This window comes from Notechis scutatus, chromosome 7 (assembly GCF_049901735.1).
Source record: "Notechis scutatus isolate UNSWTSFEM ecotype Mainland chromosome 7, rNotScu1.2, whole genome shotgun sequence".
Taxonomy (NCBI): Eukaryota; Metazoa; Chordata; class Lepidosauria; order Squamata; family Elapidae; genus Notechis; species Notechis scutatus.
In genome coordinates this window covers 28,081,570-28,097,512 of record NC_142015.1, presented here as the reverse complement: position 1 = coordinate 28,097,512, position 15,943 = coordinate 28,081,570, and the positions used below count along the sequence as shown (strand labels likewise).

At 48.3% G+C, this 15,943-nt stretch overlaps 1 protein-coding gene across 5 annotated transcripts in view; it reads right to left on the bottom strand.

The window, feature by feature from the left end:
• DSCAML1 (DS cell adhesion molecule like 1) overlaps positions 1-15,943 on the bottom strand; it is a 90,453-nt gene that overhangs the window by 9,972 nt on the left and 64,538 nt on the right. For 2 of the 5 annotated variants that reach the window (XM_087970237.1, XM_087970233.1), the window contains exons 12-21: positions 15,923-15,943; positions 15,581-15,677; positions 14,526-14,654; positions 10,809-10,976; positions 9,841-9,911; positions 7,624-7,864; positions 6,141-6,287; positions 4,777-4,932; positions 3,631-3,770; positions 43-422 (exon numbers count right to left, since the gene is read on the bottom strand). The exon at positions 15,923-15,943 is cut by the window's right edge and continues 179 nt beyond it. In XM_087970237.1, coding sequence (XP_087826363.1) covers positions 43-422; positions 3,631-3,770; positions 4,777-4,932; positions 6,141-6,287; positions 7,624-7,864; positions 9,841-9,911; positions 10,809-10,976; positions 14,526-14,654; positions 15,581-15,677; positions 15,923-15,943 — 1,550 coding nt within the window. The remainder of the gene's footprint in view (positions 1-42; positions 423-3,630; positions 3,771-4,776; positions 4,933-6,140; positions 6,288-7,623; positions 7,865-9,840; positions 9,912-10,808; positions 10,977-14,525; positions 14,655-15,580; positions 15,678-15,922) is intronic. The other 3 variants (XM_087970235.1, XM_087970236.1, XM_087970234.1) reach the window with 3 other exon arrangements.

The window sequence follows — 15,943 nt, the reverse complement described above, 5'->3', positions numbered from 1 at the left end:
TTCCAAGCCCCACCACCACCACTTGGGTTAAAAAAAAAATACCTGTCTTTAGTCCACTTCACAGCTGGGAGAGGATCCCCCACTGAGCTGCATGGCAGTCGCACATCTTTCATCCACGGGGTGGTAACTGTGCCTCCAAATGAGATGATCTTGGCTGGAGCTGCAAAAGAGGGGGAGGTTGACATGGTGGGGGGGCCCACAGCAGCTGAGCTGCCAGACGCTCCCCGTTCTGCTTGCAAACCTTTTCCAGCAGGCTCAATGGTGACCTTCTCGCTCATGTTGCCCCGACCTGCGGAGGTAACAGCGGCAACCCAAAGCAGGTACTGTTGCCCACGATTCAGGTGTGCAATGCGATAGAACAGCTGCTCCGGACTTGTTTCATACTCGCTGGGAGCCTGCAGGAGAACCGAAGGAGAACAGGCCTGCAGCTGGATCAGACTGCTTTCCTGCTTGCCCAGCAGAGGCCTCTGGGGAGCCCACCTACCCCAACAGCTGCCCCCCACAGGCCTGGGTCCCTGGAGGCAGCATTAGCAATCCCTGAGCCATTGCTCAAGTTGCTATCTCACGCTTAGGGGCTTTCACTGATATACACCTTCACTTCCTTCTTGGTCTATCCAAAATCTCAGCAACTCCCCTGCTTTCTGGTCTTAGGAGAAAGGCTTTTCCCTAAGCACTTTCCTCAACTTCTGCAAGATCTCATACATTTGTGCAGATAGGTTTTTCTTCCTACAATGGACCAAGTTTATTATTTACTCTCCAAGTAGACCGATACTTTTGGATTTCTTCACTGCCTGCTTCTGTTTTAAGCAAAAAATACCTGCAACTTCATTTTTCATCTCTAACTTGGGTTCTTTTATAAACAAGTTAAATCGCCCCAATCTCTGCCATTTAAGAAGCTAAAGGGGGAAATATCCCAGATCTCAGCTCTGAGGCTTGGCCTTACCCTGTCTCTTGCGTCATCAAAATGCGAGGCTTACATTATTGGCCTGGAGCTGGCAAATGGTGGCTACTTGTGTGTTTGTCACCCTATTACAACTCACAACTGCCAGCATGCCCTGCTTCTGACTCCTGCAAGATGGTTCTGGGGCAAGCAGAGGAAATGCCTGTTCAAGAGAGGCTTCAGGCTGCTGGGACTTGCACTGATGGTTGGCTTGATGGAGCGTCCAGGTTACCTGGCTGGACCACTTTTAAACTGTGGCCCAAGGCACATCTAGGTAGAACCAGGCAAGCAGGCTGGCCACTCGGCTGCCCAAAGCCCTCAGGTTCTCAGCATCTGGGCTTCTCTCTGGGATCAGGAGGAAAGGAGGCTCTCCCCTCCCCCCCCCCCCCCTCCTCCTCCCCCTCCTCCCTGGGGAAGTCTTGCATTCCAGACTCTAGGCTGCCACCCATGGGCGCAGGCGGCTGCCCCAGAAGCGCCATCAAGGCCAATGCCAAGCCTGACTGGCGGACAAATACCCTGTGCCCAAACAGTTTTGGAACATGGACTGATAGATCCACAGGCATAATACTTAAATCTAACCAGTGTTTAAATATGCAAGCATAAATATTACATTGCATGCATAATTTTAAGCCAAATGGCAGCCTTGACAAGATGCCAAGGAAACAATATCAGATCCCAGCAGCTTCACCAGTTGCTTTGATGAAAAGATTATGTTGCCCTGGAAACGAAGGGCTCAGATGTTAAAATGAACTGCAGAAAGGGATCTTGATAAGCAAATGCTGTCCCCGCCCTCCTTCCCAACCTAACAGAGCCTGAATGTTCCCAGGAAGCTTTGGGGGCCAACTAAGATCTGGGCTGCACCCATTTCCGTGTTACTGCTGCCACTGGTGCAACTGTGCTAGATGGGACAAAGGAGTCCGTGTTCTGCATGGACCAGAAGTAGCAACAACCAGAGGGGCAGCAGCCTGTTCTGTAGATGATGCTTCTAGTGCTGTTATTTGTTTGTTTGTTTGTTTGTTTGTTTCAAGATGGGTCTCAGCCATGATATCTCAGCTCTCATATTGCACTAAGTCGAACTTGAAACCAGTATTATCAGAACAGCTGCCTTGACGTCTCTACAGGAGAAGGCCATTTTTCACAGCCCTTTTACAGGGAACGTCCCAAGCTCAATTAGAATCCATATCCACTTTATCCCAGGACCCCAAGACCTTCTCTGTAATCTTCCCAAAGAAGGGCAAGTTTGAGATGGAAGCAGATGCTCCTTTCATGGCAATACCATTCCCTCTTTCAAAAAGGCACTTGTCATTCCTCTAGTCCAGCTCCCCATATCATCCGCTCCTGGCAACTCTGAAAAGCCAGGGGAGAGAAGGAGCTAGCCTATATGTGACAAGAGTTAATCCCAAAGAAAACCCCGTCAACCTTCTTGGGGTTCATAGTTCAAATGAATTCCACACGATTTTGCAAGGCACGGATTTCTGCATCTCATTGGTGGTTGACCAGCTCAAGAAGCTATGAATGATTTTATCTGCAATGTGACTAACCAAGAAAGCTTGTCGTGGCTTGAAGGTACTTCTCCCAACCCAACATAACCTTAACCAACTGCTGGTGCAATAAGGACATGGAAGTAGTCATGTTTCAATTAAGCATGAAGCCAGATTGTCTGCCAAATCACTGGGAAATTCCCAAAGCATGCTTGAAAAATCAGCAAGATCCACAGAGGCCTAGGACAGAGCAGCCTAACCGATCTTACCTCCTGCAACTAGGAGGTGTGTATGGCCAGCTGAGACCAAGGGTCAGCCACCCTACGGCACAGGAAGGGAAGTGCTTTTTTCTCTCCAAAGCCTTCCTGTAGACCAGCACCCCAGCCTCAGTCTAGTCTATGGCAGAGAGCTCAGAGCAGAACCGGCCCAAAACTGTCTCCTAATTTGCACCCAACTCTCTAGCAAAAGCCGAGGCCACCCCAGGGAGCACAAAAACCCTGGAGGGGGCAATTGGGCCTTTGACTGGCAAGGCCAAGCAGTTGGCACTGGAAGGACATTCCGGGTGCCCTTAATTCGGCACCCTCCTGCTCGGACTGACCTGAGGGAAGGGGGTTTCTCCATCAGGGAAGGGCCTGCCTGCTGCACAGGTGAAGTCAGCACTTGATGCTTCCCCCTCCCCATTGGAAAAGGAATATCTCAAGTAGATGATTCTGACAAAGTAAGTTTTAACTCATGAATGCCATTTATCCTCGGCTTTTGCTGGTGTGTTGTTAAACGCCTTGTGTTTCAAATAGAGATTTCTGCATTATTGGGGTTAGCCATTAGGCAGGATTTAAGTTGAATTAGTAAATTAATGCTGGCCATTTAAATCTATTTCTGCTTTGTAAAAGCAGCAACGATACACTTGTCAGCCTGTAAGTTATGGGATGTGGTGAAAGAGAAACAATGGCAGGAGGGAGGGAGAGAAAATCCTATGGGAGAAAGGTCTGACCCACTATCACATTGTTTTTTCCTATCCCATCCTGGGCTCCAAAATAGTCTGAGATGGCCCACCAACTTCTGGCAGCTCCTGATCACAACCTGGGCTGAGGATCCCCAGAACAAAGCTGCCTGAGGCCAGTCCTCTCTTCAGGGGACTGACAGTGCTTGGCACCCTGCTGGTTCAGTGGCCGGGCAACCTCTCCCAGGAGCCCCATCACAGCTGCTCACCGGCTGGCCAGAGCCTGGGCTGGAGCAGAAAATGGTGTACTTCCGGATAACTCCATTAGGCTTTGAGGGTGGCAGCCAAGACACCACAACGCTGCTGGAAGAGGAAGGCACCGCTTTGATCCCGGCAGGAGGACCAGGAACTGCAAGAGGAAAGAAGAGGCGTGATTCTCAAGGCCTCCCTCCAGCCCTGGCCTCCTCTCTAGGTGGGCCGTATGGGTGCCATGCCACCACAGGAGGGAAGGAGCACAACTCAGTGCCCTGCCGGAGGGGGTGGGGGACAGTGCTCTTCTTTTACCCCAGTTGTGCCAGCCAGCAAAGGTCTCACTGGCTGGACAACAGTCTCTCCCTTCAGAGCAGCTTCTGCCATTTCTGCAGGGAGCCTGCTGCCAGCCCAGCTGGAGATCCTTGAAGGACCAACCGAGACAAGCAGAGCAAGGGGCCAAGGGAGTGGGGCTCCAGCAGAATGCTGTCTTGCCACGGGCACAGGAAGGCTGCTGGAAGGGATCAGCTGGCCAGCCCACACCTGGGGATGCTGTCCTCCGGGTGGGCTTCACCCACTGCACTTCCCCTCCCCTGAGGTGCTAGAGCGCAGCCCAGGGGAAGCGTCCTTTCCTGCCCTGAGATGGGGCAAAAGGGCAGGCTGGCCGAAGCCAGCATGTGCTCCACGGGGCCTTTTCTGATCCTTCAGTGGGTGGCTCTCTCCGGGTGGACTCTGCAGGTCTCTGTACTGCCTCCTTGCAAGTTTCCTGGCCCTCTGGCTTCTCTAGGGCCTCTGATACCCAGCAGTCCCTGACTCTGTCCTGTGGCCCAAACGACACCCTGCCTCCTCCCAGGAAGGAGGCCAGAAGTGCAGGCCAGAGTCACCGCAGGAATCGCAGCGTCAGGCTGCCCCGGGATGGTAGAACAGGCCGCATAACTAGATTAAGTGGGGCGGCAAACTCTTGCTTCCCCAACTCCCGAGGGAGAGAGAAAAGCGGGCAGAGCGAAGAAGTCCCAGGCCCCCAGGGCGGGCCCCACAGAGCCACAGCAAAGCAGAATCATCACCACCCCAAAGAGGGCAGCTGTCCCCCACACAGGTGCTGTGGGGGGCTCTTCACAAGCAGGGAACTGGTCCCCCTTCCCCCCAGCTTCCCCTTAGGCACTCACTGTCTTCCTTGGTCTGGATGTGGAGGACGTTGCTGCGGACCCCGTCGCCCGCCTGGGTGTAGGCCAAAACCTGCACGCTGTAGTTGGTGAATTTCTCCATGCCCCGCAGCTCTGCTCTCTCCCGAGTGGTGGTGACGTTCTGCATCTCCCCCCACTCTATTCAGGAAGCAAGAACACCCTGTGCAGAGGCAGGCAAGGCTCCCACTGCCCTCCGCAGCCTTCCGGCTAGCTTGATTTGCCCAGGGCAAGCGTGGGAGCCACTTGCTGTCCGGCACGTGGACAGAGCCAGAACCTAGCGCAGCAGCAGCAGCAGCAGCAGCGGTGCCCCTGCAACCTGTGTCATGGAGGTGCCGCCCTGCCCTCTTCGGCTTGCTTCCCGGCCCTCAAACGACACAAGGCTTAGCACAAGAAAGGCCCCCGAAAACCGGGGAGCCTTTCAAGGGCCAGCCACTCTCTGTGGAAGGCAGCGCACTCTCCCCCCCACAGGATGTCATGCACACCCGCAAAGAGTCTAGCAGTCCAGCTCACAGAACCCCCCAAAGTAGTAAGCCTGCATTGCATGTTGGAGAGCAAAGAAAGAAGAAGCTGGTTTTCTCAAGGTTTCTTTTTTAATCATGGCCCCTTGAGAGCCTCACTTATGACTCCCCCCGCCCACCTCACAGCCACTGTTCTCTAGAAACCAAAGGTAATTTACTACCGTCCTGTTTATTAGGCTAATCTGTATCATGTAGGGTCAATTTCAATATTTATGTGAGGATGGAGGCCACCTCAGGAACTTACTGGGCCTCCGTAATAATGGCCTGAGGACCCCAGGGGCCTCTATTCAGGACTCCTGGTTCAGAGCCTCCCCTCGCCCCACCCACCCAGGCCCTCCTGCCCAGAGCCTCACTCACTTGCCAGAAACATAGCTGAGGGAGCCTCTGGGGCTCAGGAAGGGGATTTGCTTTCTCTGCCACAGTCTAAGGGGCTGCTTCTGTTATTTGCTTGCCCTGAGTGGGAGGCAGGTTCGAGGAGCACTGCAGCCTGCGAAGTGACTCCAGGAACCCCTGAGAAAGTGCGCTGGGTCCAAATCCAGCAAGAGCCAGCTACTGGAACAAGGCAAACAATTGCAAGAGGTTCCCAAAGGAGAGTGAATTCCCTTATCTTGCAGTGGCATGAGCGCCGCTGAGTGACAGGCAGCACCAGCTTGGCCTCCAGTATCCAGTTGGAGGTAGGAAGAACATCATTTCTGACATGAGCCATCTGAAGATCTGATGTGTTGGTGGAGGAAACACAGCCTTCTGCCCTCCAGATACGATGCCACACTAAATTCAATTAGTGAAAATGAAATAAATGAGGCAATGAGCACATTGCTCCCAACTCACCACCATCCATGTAGAGGGACCAGAAGATGACACGGTAGCCCTTCAAGATGCCATTGAGTGTGCTCCGAGGGGGTTCGGACCACGAGATGACGGCCACATCGGAGGTGATGGACAAGGCCCTCACATTTTCAGGGGGCTGGCTGGGAACTGAAAAGGGAAACACATTAAAAGGGATGCCCCTGGTTGCCACAGCACCTTGGCCATTCCTTCAAACACGTGGGCAGATTAATTTGCCAGTCCATCCATGCTCCCCAGAGTCCCAGGATAAGGTCTCTGCATTTTCTGCTAGACCCACAAGGCTGTGCAGTTGCTTGAAGAAAGAATGACGAAGCGAGCGTTTGGGGTAGAGGTAATGAGAACCCGCTGCCCCCAAAGAGAGATCTCTAATTTTTATGAGCATTTAAATGATGATATATCATCCTAATGATCACTCGGAAAAGGATGATCGTTTTAGTTTATTTATGTGTAAAGCCAAACGCATGCTGTAATTAGGGGTTGGTGTTATAAACTAATAGAGAGTCCGTTTGAAGAAAATGAAGGTAATATAATTATGGGAAATAACACTATTGCTAAAACAGGGGCCCTTGAATACCCCAGGAGGAGTGCTAATCGAGGCAGGAAACGATCCTGCTTTGACAGGCTAATGAGGGCCTTAATTAAGTATGAAAAACTGCTGAAGCAACGAGGAAGAAACTTTTCTTTTGTTTTCCAAGCGTTGATCTCTCCCCCATGAAAACCTGTGGAAAATCCCCAGAGAAAACAGGGCCACTGCAGGCACAGCAGGGCTGTTCCTTGGCAGGGCCACCTGCTGCATTTTGCACAAGGCATTGTTGTTGGAGAGCTCTGGAGATGGGGTGGCAGCTGCACAAATGAGCCCTGGAGAGACTCAAAGTTATCCTCACCAATCCAACCTGGGGTGCTGAAGGATGGCACACTTCAAGCACTTATCAGAGTGGCATTCAAGGAAGGCCCAGGGTTCCCCTGAGGTAAGGAGGAGCACCGGGCACCCATAATCAGCAAAATCAGACTGGCAGTCTATGCAGGCCCTTTCACCCCCAGATGTCACACTAACATGGTGGAGAGAGACGAGGCATTCCAGGTCAGGAATTTTATCTTGTGCCGATCTTGAAAAGGGAAGGCTCGCTCTCTTCCACTCACACACTTGTCCTAATGGTGATCACGCGACTACTATTTATTTCAGCTCCCACAGAGAAATTGCCACCTATTTGCAGGTACCTAGAACTCCAAAATGTCTAGAACACAATAAAACCCAAGTGGGGAGCCCACATGCTTCTCCTAACAATTATCTCTGCCTCTGATGATGAAACAAATAAATCCTTTTATGCATGGAAAACAGAAACAGGCCAGCCTTTAGGAAGACATAGCAGCTTTGGGTGGAGGGGTACCATCTTGCAGGAAAGCCTGGCTGGACTGAAATAAAATGCAATACCTGCTAAACTGCCAAGAAATTGTGAGGACTTACCATCCTCCAGGGTGGTGGCATTGATTTCACTGGACGAGGGGCCAGTGCCTGCCCGGTTGAAGGCCTGCACCACCACACCATACTGGGCAAATTTCTTCAGGTTGTCGAGGGTGTAGACTTCACTGTCCCCCGTGGCTTTCATCTCCACAATGCTGTACTGCCCACTGCTTCCTGGGCTGTTCTCTCGATAGCCAATCTGGTAGCCTCGGATAACCCCGTTCTGGAGTTCTTTCTTTGGGGCCTATGAGGTGGGCCAGTAAAGGAGTAAAAATAGGGAAGAGAGTCCAGGGGAGAGTCAGAGCGTGGCAGGCAGGTTCAAGGTGACAGAGGGGAGTAACTCCCCTACCTAACCACTTAAATATTGACTGCCTACATTCCCATCCCAGTTTCAACTGACTGATGCACAGGCTTGTTCGAATGGCTCAAGAGTCCACCAAGCCATCGATGTAGCCTGCCCTCCTTACATTCCCATGCTCTGGATGACAGGATCTCAGCCGGCAATGGAGAAAGGCAGAAGAGTTGGTCTGCCTATTGGTACAGTACTACAGATCCAAAAAGAAGGATACAGCAGAAGAAGTGGGCACTCTGCCAGCACCTAGGGAAGGAAGGGCTCTGAGGCGAAGAGCAGGATCCCTGAAGCCGAGACCCCCACCAGGAAGGCTGGCTGGTTTTAGTACGAGCCAAGAACACTCTTGTTTTTAACCTTCCTCTTAAGACAGAATACGAGCTCCTTGCAGGCCAAGAAGGGAGCCCCTGCCTCAGATATTTAACCCAGTCGTTCAACTGAAGCACTTACTGCAAATATAGCTCTCTCCTCAGCATTTAAAAAGAAATTGTTATTTTTTTAAAAAATATTTATCTATTTATTTTTAAAATATCCACTCAGAGTCCCTGGGTGGTGGGCACTGGGAGTCAGATGGCAGATACATTTAATAAATTATTATTATGGTTGGCCACACAGTCAGCCAGATGTTTTAGATTGGATTTGGCATCTATCGAGTCCACCCAAGAACCTGGAGCAGACAGATGTGGTTTGAGGGTGTTAAAGCAAAGTTCCCCAACCTTTCTGGCTTGGTGGACCAGCAGTCAGGGGGAGGGGAACGTTCCATTTGAGCGGTGGGCAAGCTCGCACCCACAGCTCCATTTGTGCACACAGCGGAGGGCATGATTCACTGCCATTATTTCTCTGGCCTTCCTACCCAGGGCTTGACTTTAGTTCTGCTTGAGTCCAGTCTACTATTCTAGCTGGGTATCTAGTGACAGTAATTACACAGATGTTAATTGCCTTGACAGTTTTTCCTCCAGTTTTGACTTTTAGATCTTCTTCACTCTAATGATGTTATTTATGTTTAACCTTCTTCTTTACTTCAGTGTGGTTGATGTTGTCAGCCTGAAGGATGCCCAGGTATTTTTAGTGATCATCTTCATCGAGTGATTTCCATAGGACATCTTTCCTTCAGTTTTCACTATTTTGCTCATTCATGTTGACGGTAAGAAAGCACATTTGTCCATTCCAAATCGCATTGCAGTTTTGTGGTTGTATATATGGACAGTGCTGAGCAGGGATTCTATTTCAGATGATGTTTTCCTTACAGCTTCAGCTCATCCATGTAAAGGAGGTGGAAGAGCGTGGCAAAGGTTTTTGATGTTTGATAGTCATGGCCTAATTTGTTCAGTATTGTTCAAAGAGGAACCAGTGCAATGACAAATAGTATTGGTGATAGTAAGTCTCCTTGAAAGACTCCTCTCTTGATATTAACTTCTCCCAGACTATCATAATAGACCAGCAACCATGTCTTCCATTGTGCCATCGATCTTTGCACAAAGCTTCTGACGTTTCTATTGACTGTTATTATTTCCAGCATTTGATTATCCAATCATGTGCCAAGGAGTTCAATGCCTTCTTTTAAGTGCTCTTCAGTTCAGCAGGACTGAAAGGGAGGCTCTGTAGTGACCCCCACGACCTTTGGCACAAAGCAAGCCAGCAGCAAAGGCTGGTGGGCTAAATACGAGAGCCTCAGGGTCTCCCCCACATCGCCCCCCTCTGGGCTGCATCACCATTTCATCCCTCTCTGGTTGCCTTGGGTGTCAAAGGCCCAGAGCTCCAAAACAGCCAATGGACCATGCCTGCTCATGTGCTGTTGTTTTTGGAGTTCAAATAAATAAAAAGCGCCACTGATCCCAGCCCTCAGTCAAGCATGGAACACGCATACTTGCCTTCCAAGTGACCTGGATGCTTTGGGATGTCATTGGCTGCAAGGTGACATCTAGTGGGGGACCATCAGGAGCTGAAAGAATTGAGGTCACATTACGCGTTACACAGATAAATTCTTTCTTTGTTCCCAGTTCTTGAAAGGTAGCAAAAAAAGAAAAAACAACCCCGTGAATGTGATGCATTTCTGGCAGTGACTTTGCATGCCCATGGCTCATGCCTCTGGCTCATGCCAAGGGAACCAGACCTACTGGAATGGATTTAGGCATCTGTTCTACAAACTTCAGCAGTTACTTCAGCTTGCTGTGAAGGCGATAGGGTGGGGAGAGAAAGCCGGTGGTGAAGGCAGCGAGTAACAAAGCAACTGGAAAACCCACAAAGTCCTTCAGCTTAATGCTCACAGAATGCTGTAAATTATACTGAAAAATAATTATTCTGTGGCATTTTGGAGGACCGGCCTGTTTATTTTGACACAAGGCATTTCATCAGAGAGATTCCACTCAACCAATATTTTCATTGTGCAATATACTAGGCAAGCTTTTAAAGGGAGCCAGGTCCAGTTCTCTCCAAAGAATAGATTAGCCCAGTTGGCCCACAGCTCAGCTCAGGAAGGGAGTTTCCTGACAGGACCAACCCAAGAAAACAAGCAAGTAGCTTTTGCCCCAAGGAACAAGGACTTCTGCCAATCTGACATGTGCTCTCACACACACATTGTTGCAACACAGACTTAAGCATCCCTCCTCACCCCTCACCCCAAATCTTGTCTATGGATCCAAGACTTTTAGGTGAGTGCAACAGACTCTTGGGCACAAAAACAAAGGGGGGGGGGGCAGGGAGAGAAGAAATGGGTCTTAAGCACAGACATCAATTGCGTGTTCTCAACCTTCATGACTTCCTCTTCCTCACACTTTGCCCATTGCCCAATTTGTTTCATAAATTATCTTGTGGACACAACCCTGAGGCGGATGGGCACCTGCTTCCTCTGTGCTGATGGTCAGATCCTTGCTTGGCTCACTGCGGCCAATCTTATTGAAGGAAAACATGCGGATACTGTACACAGAGGCTGGATGAAGATCCACAATATTGGCCTGGTTAATGGAGGGAGAGATGTTCCGGGTGGATTGCTTAAAGTCCCAGGAATCTGGAAATAGGACAGAACAGCCGAGGGATTATTTGTCAATACAGAGTTCCAAAAACAGCAAAAGCGTGTCATCAATACTTTGAAATCACAAATAATGGGGAAGATGGGGAAGGATGTCAAGAAGCTTTACTTTTGAGCTTTCTGCTCATACCTCCAAAATTATATGTTCCTCAGAGGCTGCAGGTTAAGATAGAGTAACAAGTCAGCCAAAGCCATTGCACAGAAAAGTCAAATAATGTCAACTAATAAATAATAAATGTATTTATAAATAAATAATGAATAGCCATGGCTATTAAACATCAAAAACATCTGCCAGAATATCCCACCTTCTTTACACGGATTATTTGAAGCTATATGGAAAAACAACATCTGAAATAGAATCCCTGCTGAACACTGTCCAGATAAACAGCGAAGTAATTGCAAGGGAATTTGGATTGGACAAATGTACCATGCTTACCATCAAATGGGGAAAAAATAGTGAAAACTGAAGGAATAAAGAGGTCCTATGGAAATAAAACCAAGAATCTGGATGAAGACTACAAATACCTGAGCATCCTTCAAACTGACAACATCAACCACACTGAAGTAAAGAAGAAGGTTGAACATAAATAACATCATTAGAATGAAGAGGATCTAAAAGTCCAAACTCAGTGGAAAAAATACTATCAAGGCAATTAACATCTGGGTAATTCCTGTCATTAGATACACAGCTGGAATAGTAGACTGGACTCAAGCAGAACTAAAGTTAAGCCCTGGATAGAAAGGCCAGAAAAATAATGGCAATGAATCATGCCCTTCATTCACACTAGTATTGACAGAATTTCCCTTCCAAGGAAAATAAATGGAATGTTGCAAATACACCAAACGGCTGAAGAAGAAGAAAAAAGGGCATTGGAAAAATCTCTGAAGGACAGTGAAGAAGATGCACTGAAACGAGGATACCAGGGAGGCTTACCAAGTACTAGCGAGACCAGACTGATCTACAATGGACCAAAAAGAAGAATGGAAAAGAGGCATGGAAAGACAAAGCACCATGTGGCCGGTACATTTAAAAAATAGTAGGCAAAACAAGTGACAATGCGACAATGACTAAGAGCATGGACGTTGAAGAAAGAGACAGAGGCTGCACAAGCCTTAAGAACTAAAGTATATCGAGCCAGAATTGAGAACACAGCAACAGGTAGCAAGTGCCACCTATGCAAAGAAGCTGAAGAAACAGTGGACCACCTGGTTAGCTGTTGCAAGAAGATTGTGCAGACCGATTACTGATTACCATGGCATGACAAAACAGCAACACTGGTGCATTAGAAGATTTGCAAGTAATGTCCTTTGCCTGCAAACAAGAACTGGTGGGACCACAAAATAAAGCAATAAAAAATGAAGAGGCTAAAGTGCTCTGGAACTTTAGAATTCAAACAGACAGGCATCTGATGCACAACACGCCAGACTTAACAATTGTCCATAAGAAAGACATAAACCATCTGGATAGTGGATGTGACAGTACCTGGAGACAGCAGAAGAGAAGAGAAAGAACTGGGAAGATAACAAAATACAAAGACCTGCAAATAGAAATGAAATTACTGTGGCAAACAAAAGCAAAGATGATATCAGTAGGCCTTGGGTGCAATCCCAAAACAACTGGAGCACCACTTGAATACCATGGGCATTGACAAATTCACCATCAGTCAATTGCAGGAGGCAGCTTTACTCGGAACAGCTGACATCCTGTGATGATATCCATAATACCATCAAACATCCACTTCGGCCTATCCCAGATCCTTGCGAAAAACCGGACAGGTGGATAAAAATGGCAAATCCAATCTGAATATCTGATTGACTGTGTGAAGAATGATAAATAAATAATAAAATGGTTTTTACAACATGTAAAGCTAAAAGTTTCCCTGTCCAGTCGTGTCTAGCTCTAGGGCATGGTGCTCATCTCTGTTTCTTGGCCGGGGAAGCCAGAGATGTCCAAATAATTTTTCTTGGTCATATGGCCAGCATGGCTATACACCAAAGATGCACAGAACTCTGTTACCTTCCCGCCAAACTGGTACCTATTAATCTACTTGCATTTGCATGCTTTGAAACTGCTAGGTGAGCAGCAATGGAGCTCACCCCATTGCACGGCATTTGGATCTCGAACCCAGACTATCAGGTTTCCATCTGGCAAGCTCAGTGTCTTTAACCCCTGAGCAATCGTGCCCCCTTTTTCAACATGGAAGGAACAAGAAAAAAGTCAAGGAAATGATCAGTTCACTAATGGGAGAAGGCAAGGAAGTGATGGATAACAGGGAGAAAATGGAACTGTCTAATCCATTTTTGCCACTGTCTTCCCACCTATCAAAAGCAGTAGATTAGACGGAAGAGTAGGAATACATGTCAAAATAGGCAAGAAAATGGCCAGACATCACCTATGCAATATGCATGGGTTCAAATCGCCAGGCCAGAGAGATTGCATCCCAGAGTTCTGAATAAGCTGGCAGAAGCACTGAACAAAATCTTTCAAAGCTCCTGGAGAACCAAGGAACTGCTGGGGGGGGCGGGGGCTGGAAAAGAGCTCATGTAGTTCCAATCTTCAAAAAGGTGGTAGGGGGAGTGAATCTAGGAAACTAGAGGCCAATCAGCCTGACAATAATACCTGGGGAAATCTTGGAAAAAGATAATCAAGCAGTGGATCTGCGAAAACCTAGAAATGAGTAAAGTGATTACTAGAAGCCAACATGGGCTTCTTAAGAACAGATCGTGCCAGACGTTATTTCCTTCTTTGACAAAGTGACTAAATTAGTGAATCAGGGAAATGCTATGGAGGTGGTTTACTTAGGCCAGTAAGGCATTTAACCAAAAAAAGAAAAAAAAGTGGGAAAGACAGCATCCCCAGCAGGTGGACTCATAACAAGCCCTCCATAGGGAGTCCTCAGTGCAACCGCCTCTCCAAGGACCTGTAACGCTGAAGTGTGACTTCTCGCACCCAAGCCCCATTTTTCCTGGCACTGCATTCCGCAGCAGCATCGTTTGAGACCAATCAAGCCAACATTCTGTTCAAGTTGAATTTCTCCCATTTTCTCAGAACAGAAAATGTCCTCGACTTATGGCCACAACTGAGCTCAGAATTTCTATTGATCAGTGAAACATTTATTAAGTGACTTTTGACTCATTTTACAACCTTCCTTGCCAGATTTGTTAAGTTAATAACATGGTTGTTAAATGAATTTGGCTTCGTCATTGACTTTGCTTGTCAGAATGTCAGCAAAAGTGACCACAAGACCTCGGGGCCACTGCAACTCTCGTGAATACATGCCAGTTGCCAAGCATTCGAATTCTGATCAGAGGACTGCCATGGCCAAAAGTGTGAAAAACGGTCATGCATCCCTTTTTTTCAGTGCCGTTGTAACTTGGAAAGTCTGCTAAAATGAATTGTTGTAAGTCAATTGGTTGTAAGACCACCTGTAGTGATAATTAACATATATCTTTTTTTAAATGCATGAATCTTAAGCAAGGGGTTTCCCAATTCCTCTTCCCACTCAGAATGTCATTAGTTCTGCTCACCAGACTTATTCTTGTACTCAATATCAAAACCGGTGATGATGCTGTTGCCGTCAAACCTCTGAGTCCATCGTAAGTTCATACTCCGGGCTTTCACTTCTCGGATCTCCAGTTCTGGAGGGTCTGGTGGCTCTGGGGAGGGGTAGAGGGGCAGAAGTAAGGAATAGGAAATGCCACCCACCCCCATGCACCACATACAAGCACGCAAGGAACTTTTACACCAGATCCCCAGACAATGCCAGAGTTGGGAAAATTAGCAAGGAGGGTAGAGGTGCCAAGAAGGACTTCCACATGCAGGAGGTTTTCTTGAAAATGCAGGTAAAAACAGGTTAGCATACTGAACAGTACATCAAAGAGTGAATAAACTGAAATTGCATATCCAGCCAATTGCACAAAATGTAAAAGCTGAGGAGAAAAGACCGTTTTGGAAGATCCACAGCCTGCCGGATGACGGACGAAGGATGGCCGGGACCATTGCTAAGCGCAGCTCCAAAGAGCCAGACGTGGTCGCTGAACTCCATTTCCATGGCAGCTCAGTTCAACCAGGGAAATTTGCCTTGCCTCAGAAGCCCCTGGCTAGTTCTCCCTAGACCCAATGCAGAGCTTGCTCAGAAAGGATGGGAGTAGGAGACCAGCAGCTCCCCGTCTTCTGAAAACTGGGCTCTGTTTGGGGGGGGGGGAGGAGGAGGAAGCACCCTTCCACCTCCACTTTGCATTTTAATTCCTTGAGAACATCTAGGTGCAGACAGAGGGATAAAATTTAGCTTAAAAGATCTCAACAGGGAATCAGACAGATTATTTTAATGATTTTAAATCCGTGTTCATGTCTTGCTTTTCTCAGGAAATTGTCCATTAAAAAATAGAAAATGAGCTGACTCCCTTCAGTTTTTATTGCTAATAGCAGCTTTACTAAAATGTGGTCAGTGTTCTGCAACCCTCAAAGCATCACTCGTCATAAACTGGGGATTAACCCAGCAGAAGCCACGCAGCAGTGTCTGAAAGGCCTCCACAAAAGGCACCATCGCATACATGCATACACGCCCGACAAAGGACAATACCTTGTACAGTAAGTTGAATAAGTCCTCGGTCTTCACCATAGGAATTGATTGCATGGCAGGAAAAAAAAACAGAGTCTCCTCGTTCGGCAGGCTTGAGCTGTGGAGAAGGCAACATCAGCTCAAAGCTCAATGCCATTCCCTGAAAGATCTCTGGACAAGGCAGCAAGTTGGAGGTTTCGGCACCAAAGGAAAGCCTCACTCCCTGCTGCACCCAGGGGTGCTCCAAATCGCCAGGCTGGCTGTGCTGTCCCCTGCCACAAAAGGCCCACCCACCCCAGCATCTTAAGGGCCCATCTGCAGCCCTGCCCCACCCCTCCTCAGCACGGCAGCCGTGCTTCTTACTTTGAGGGTTGAGATGACCTC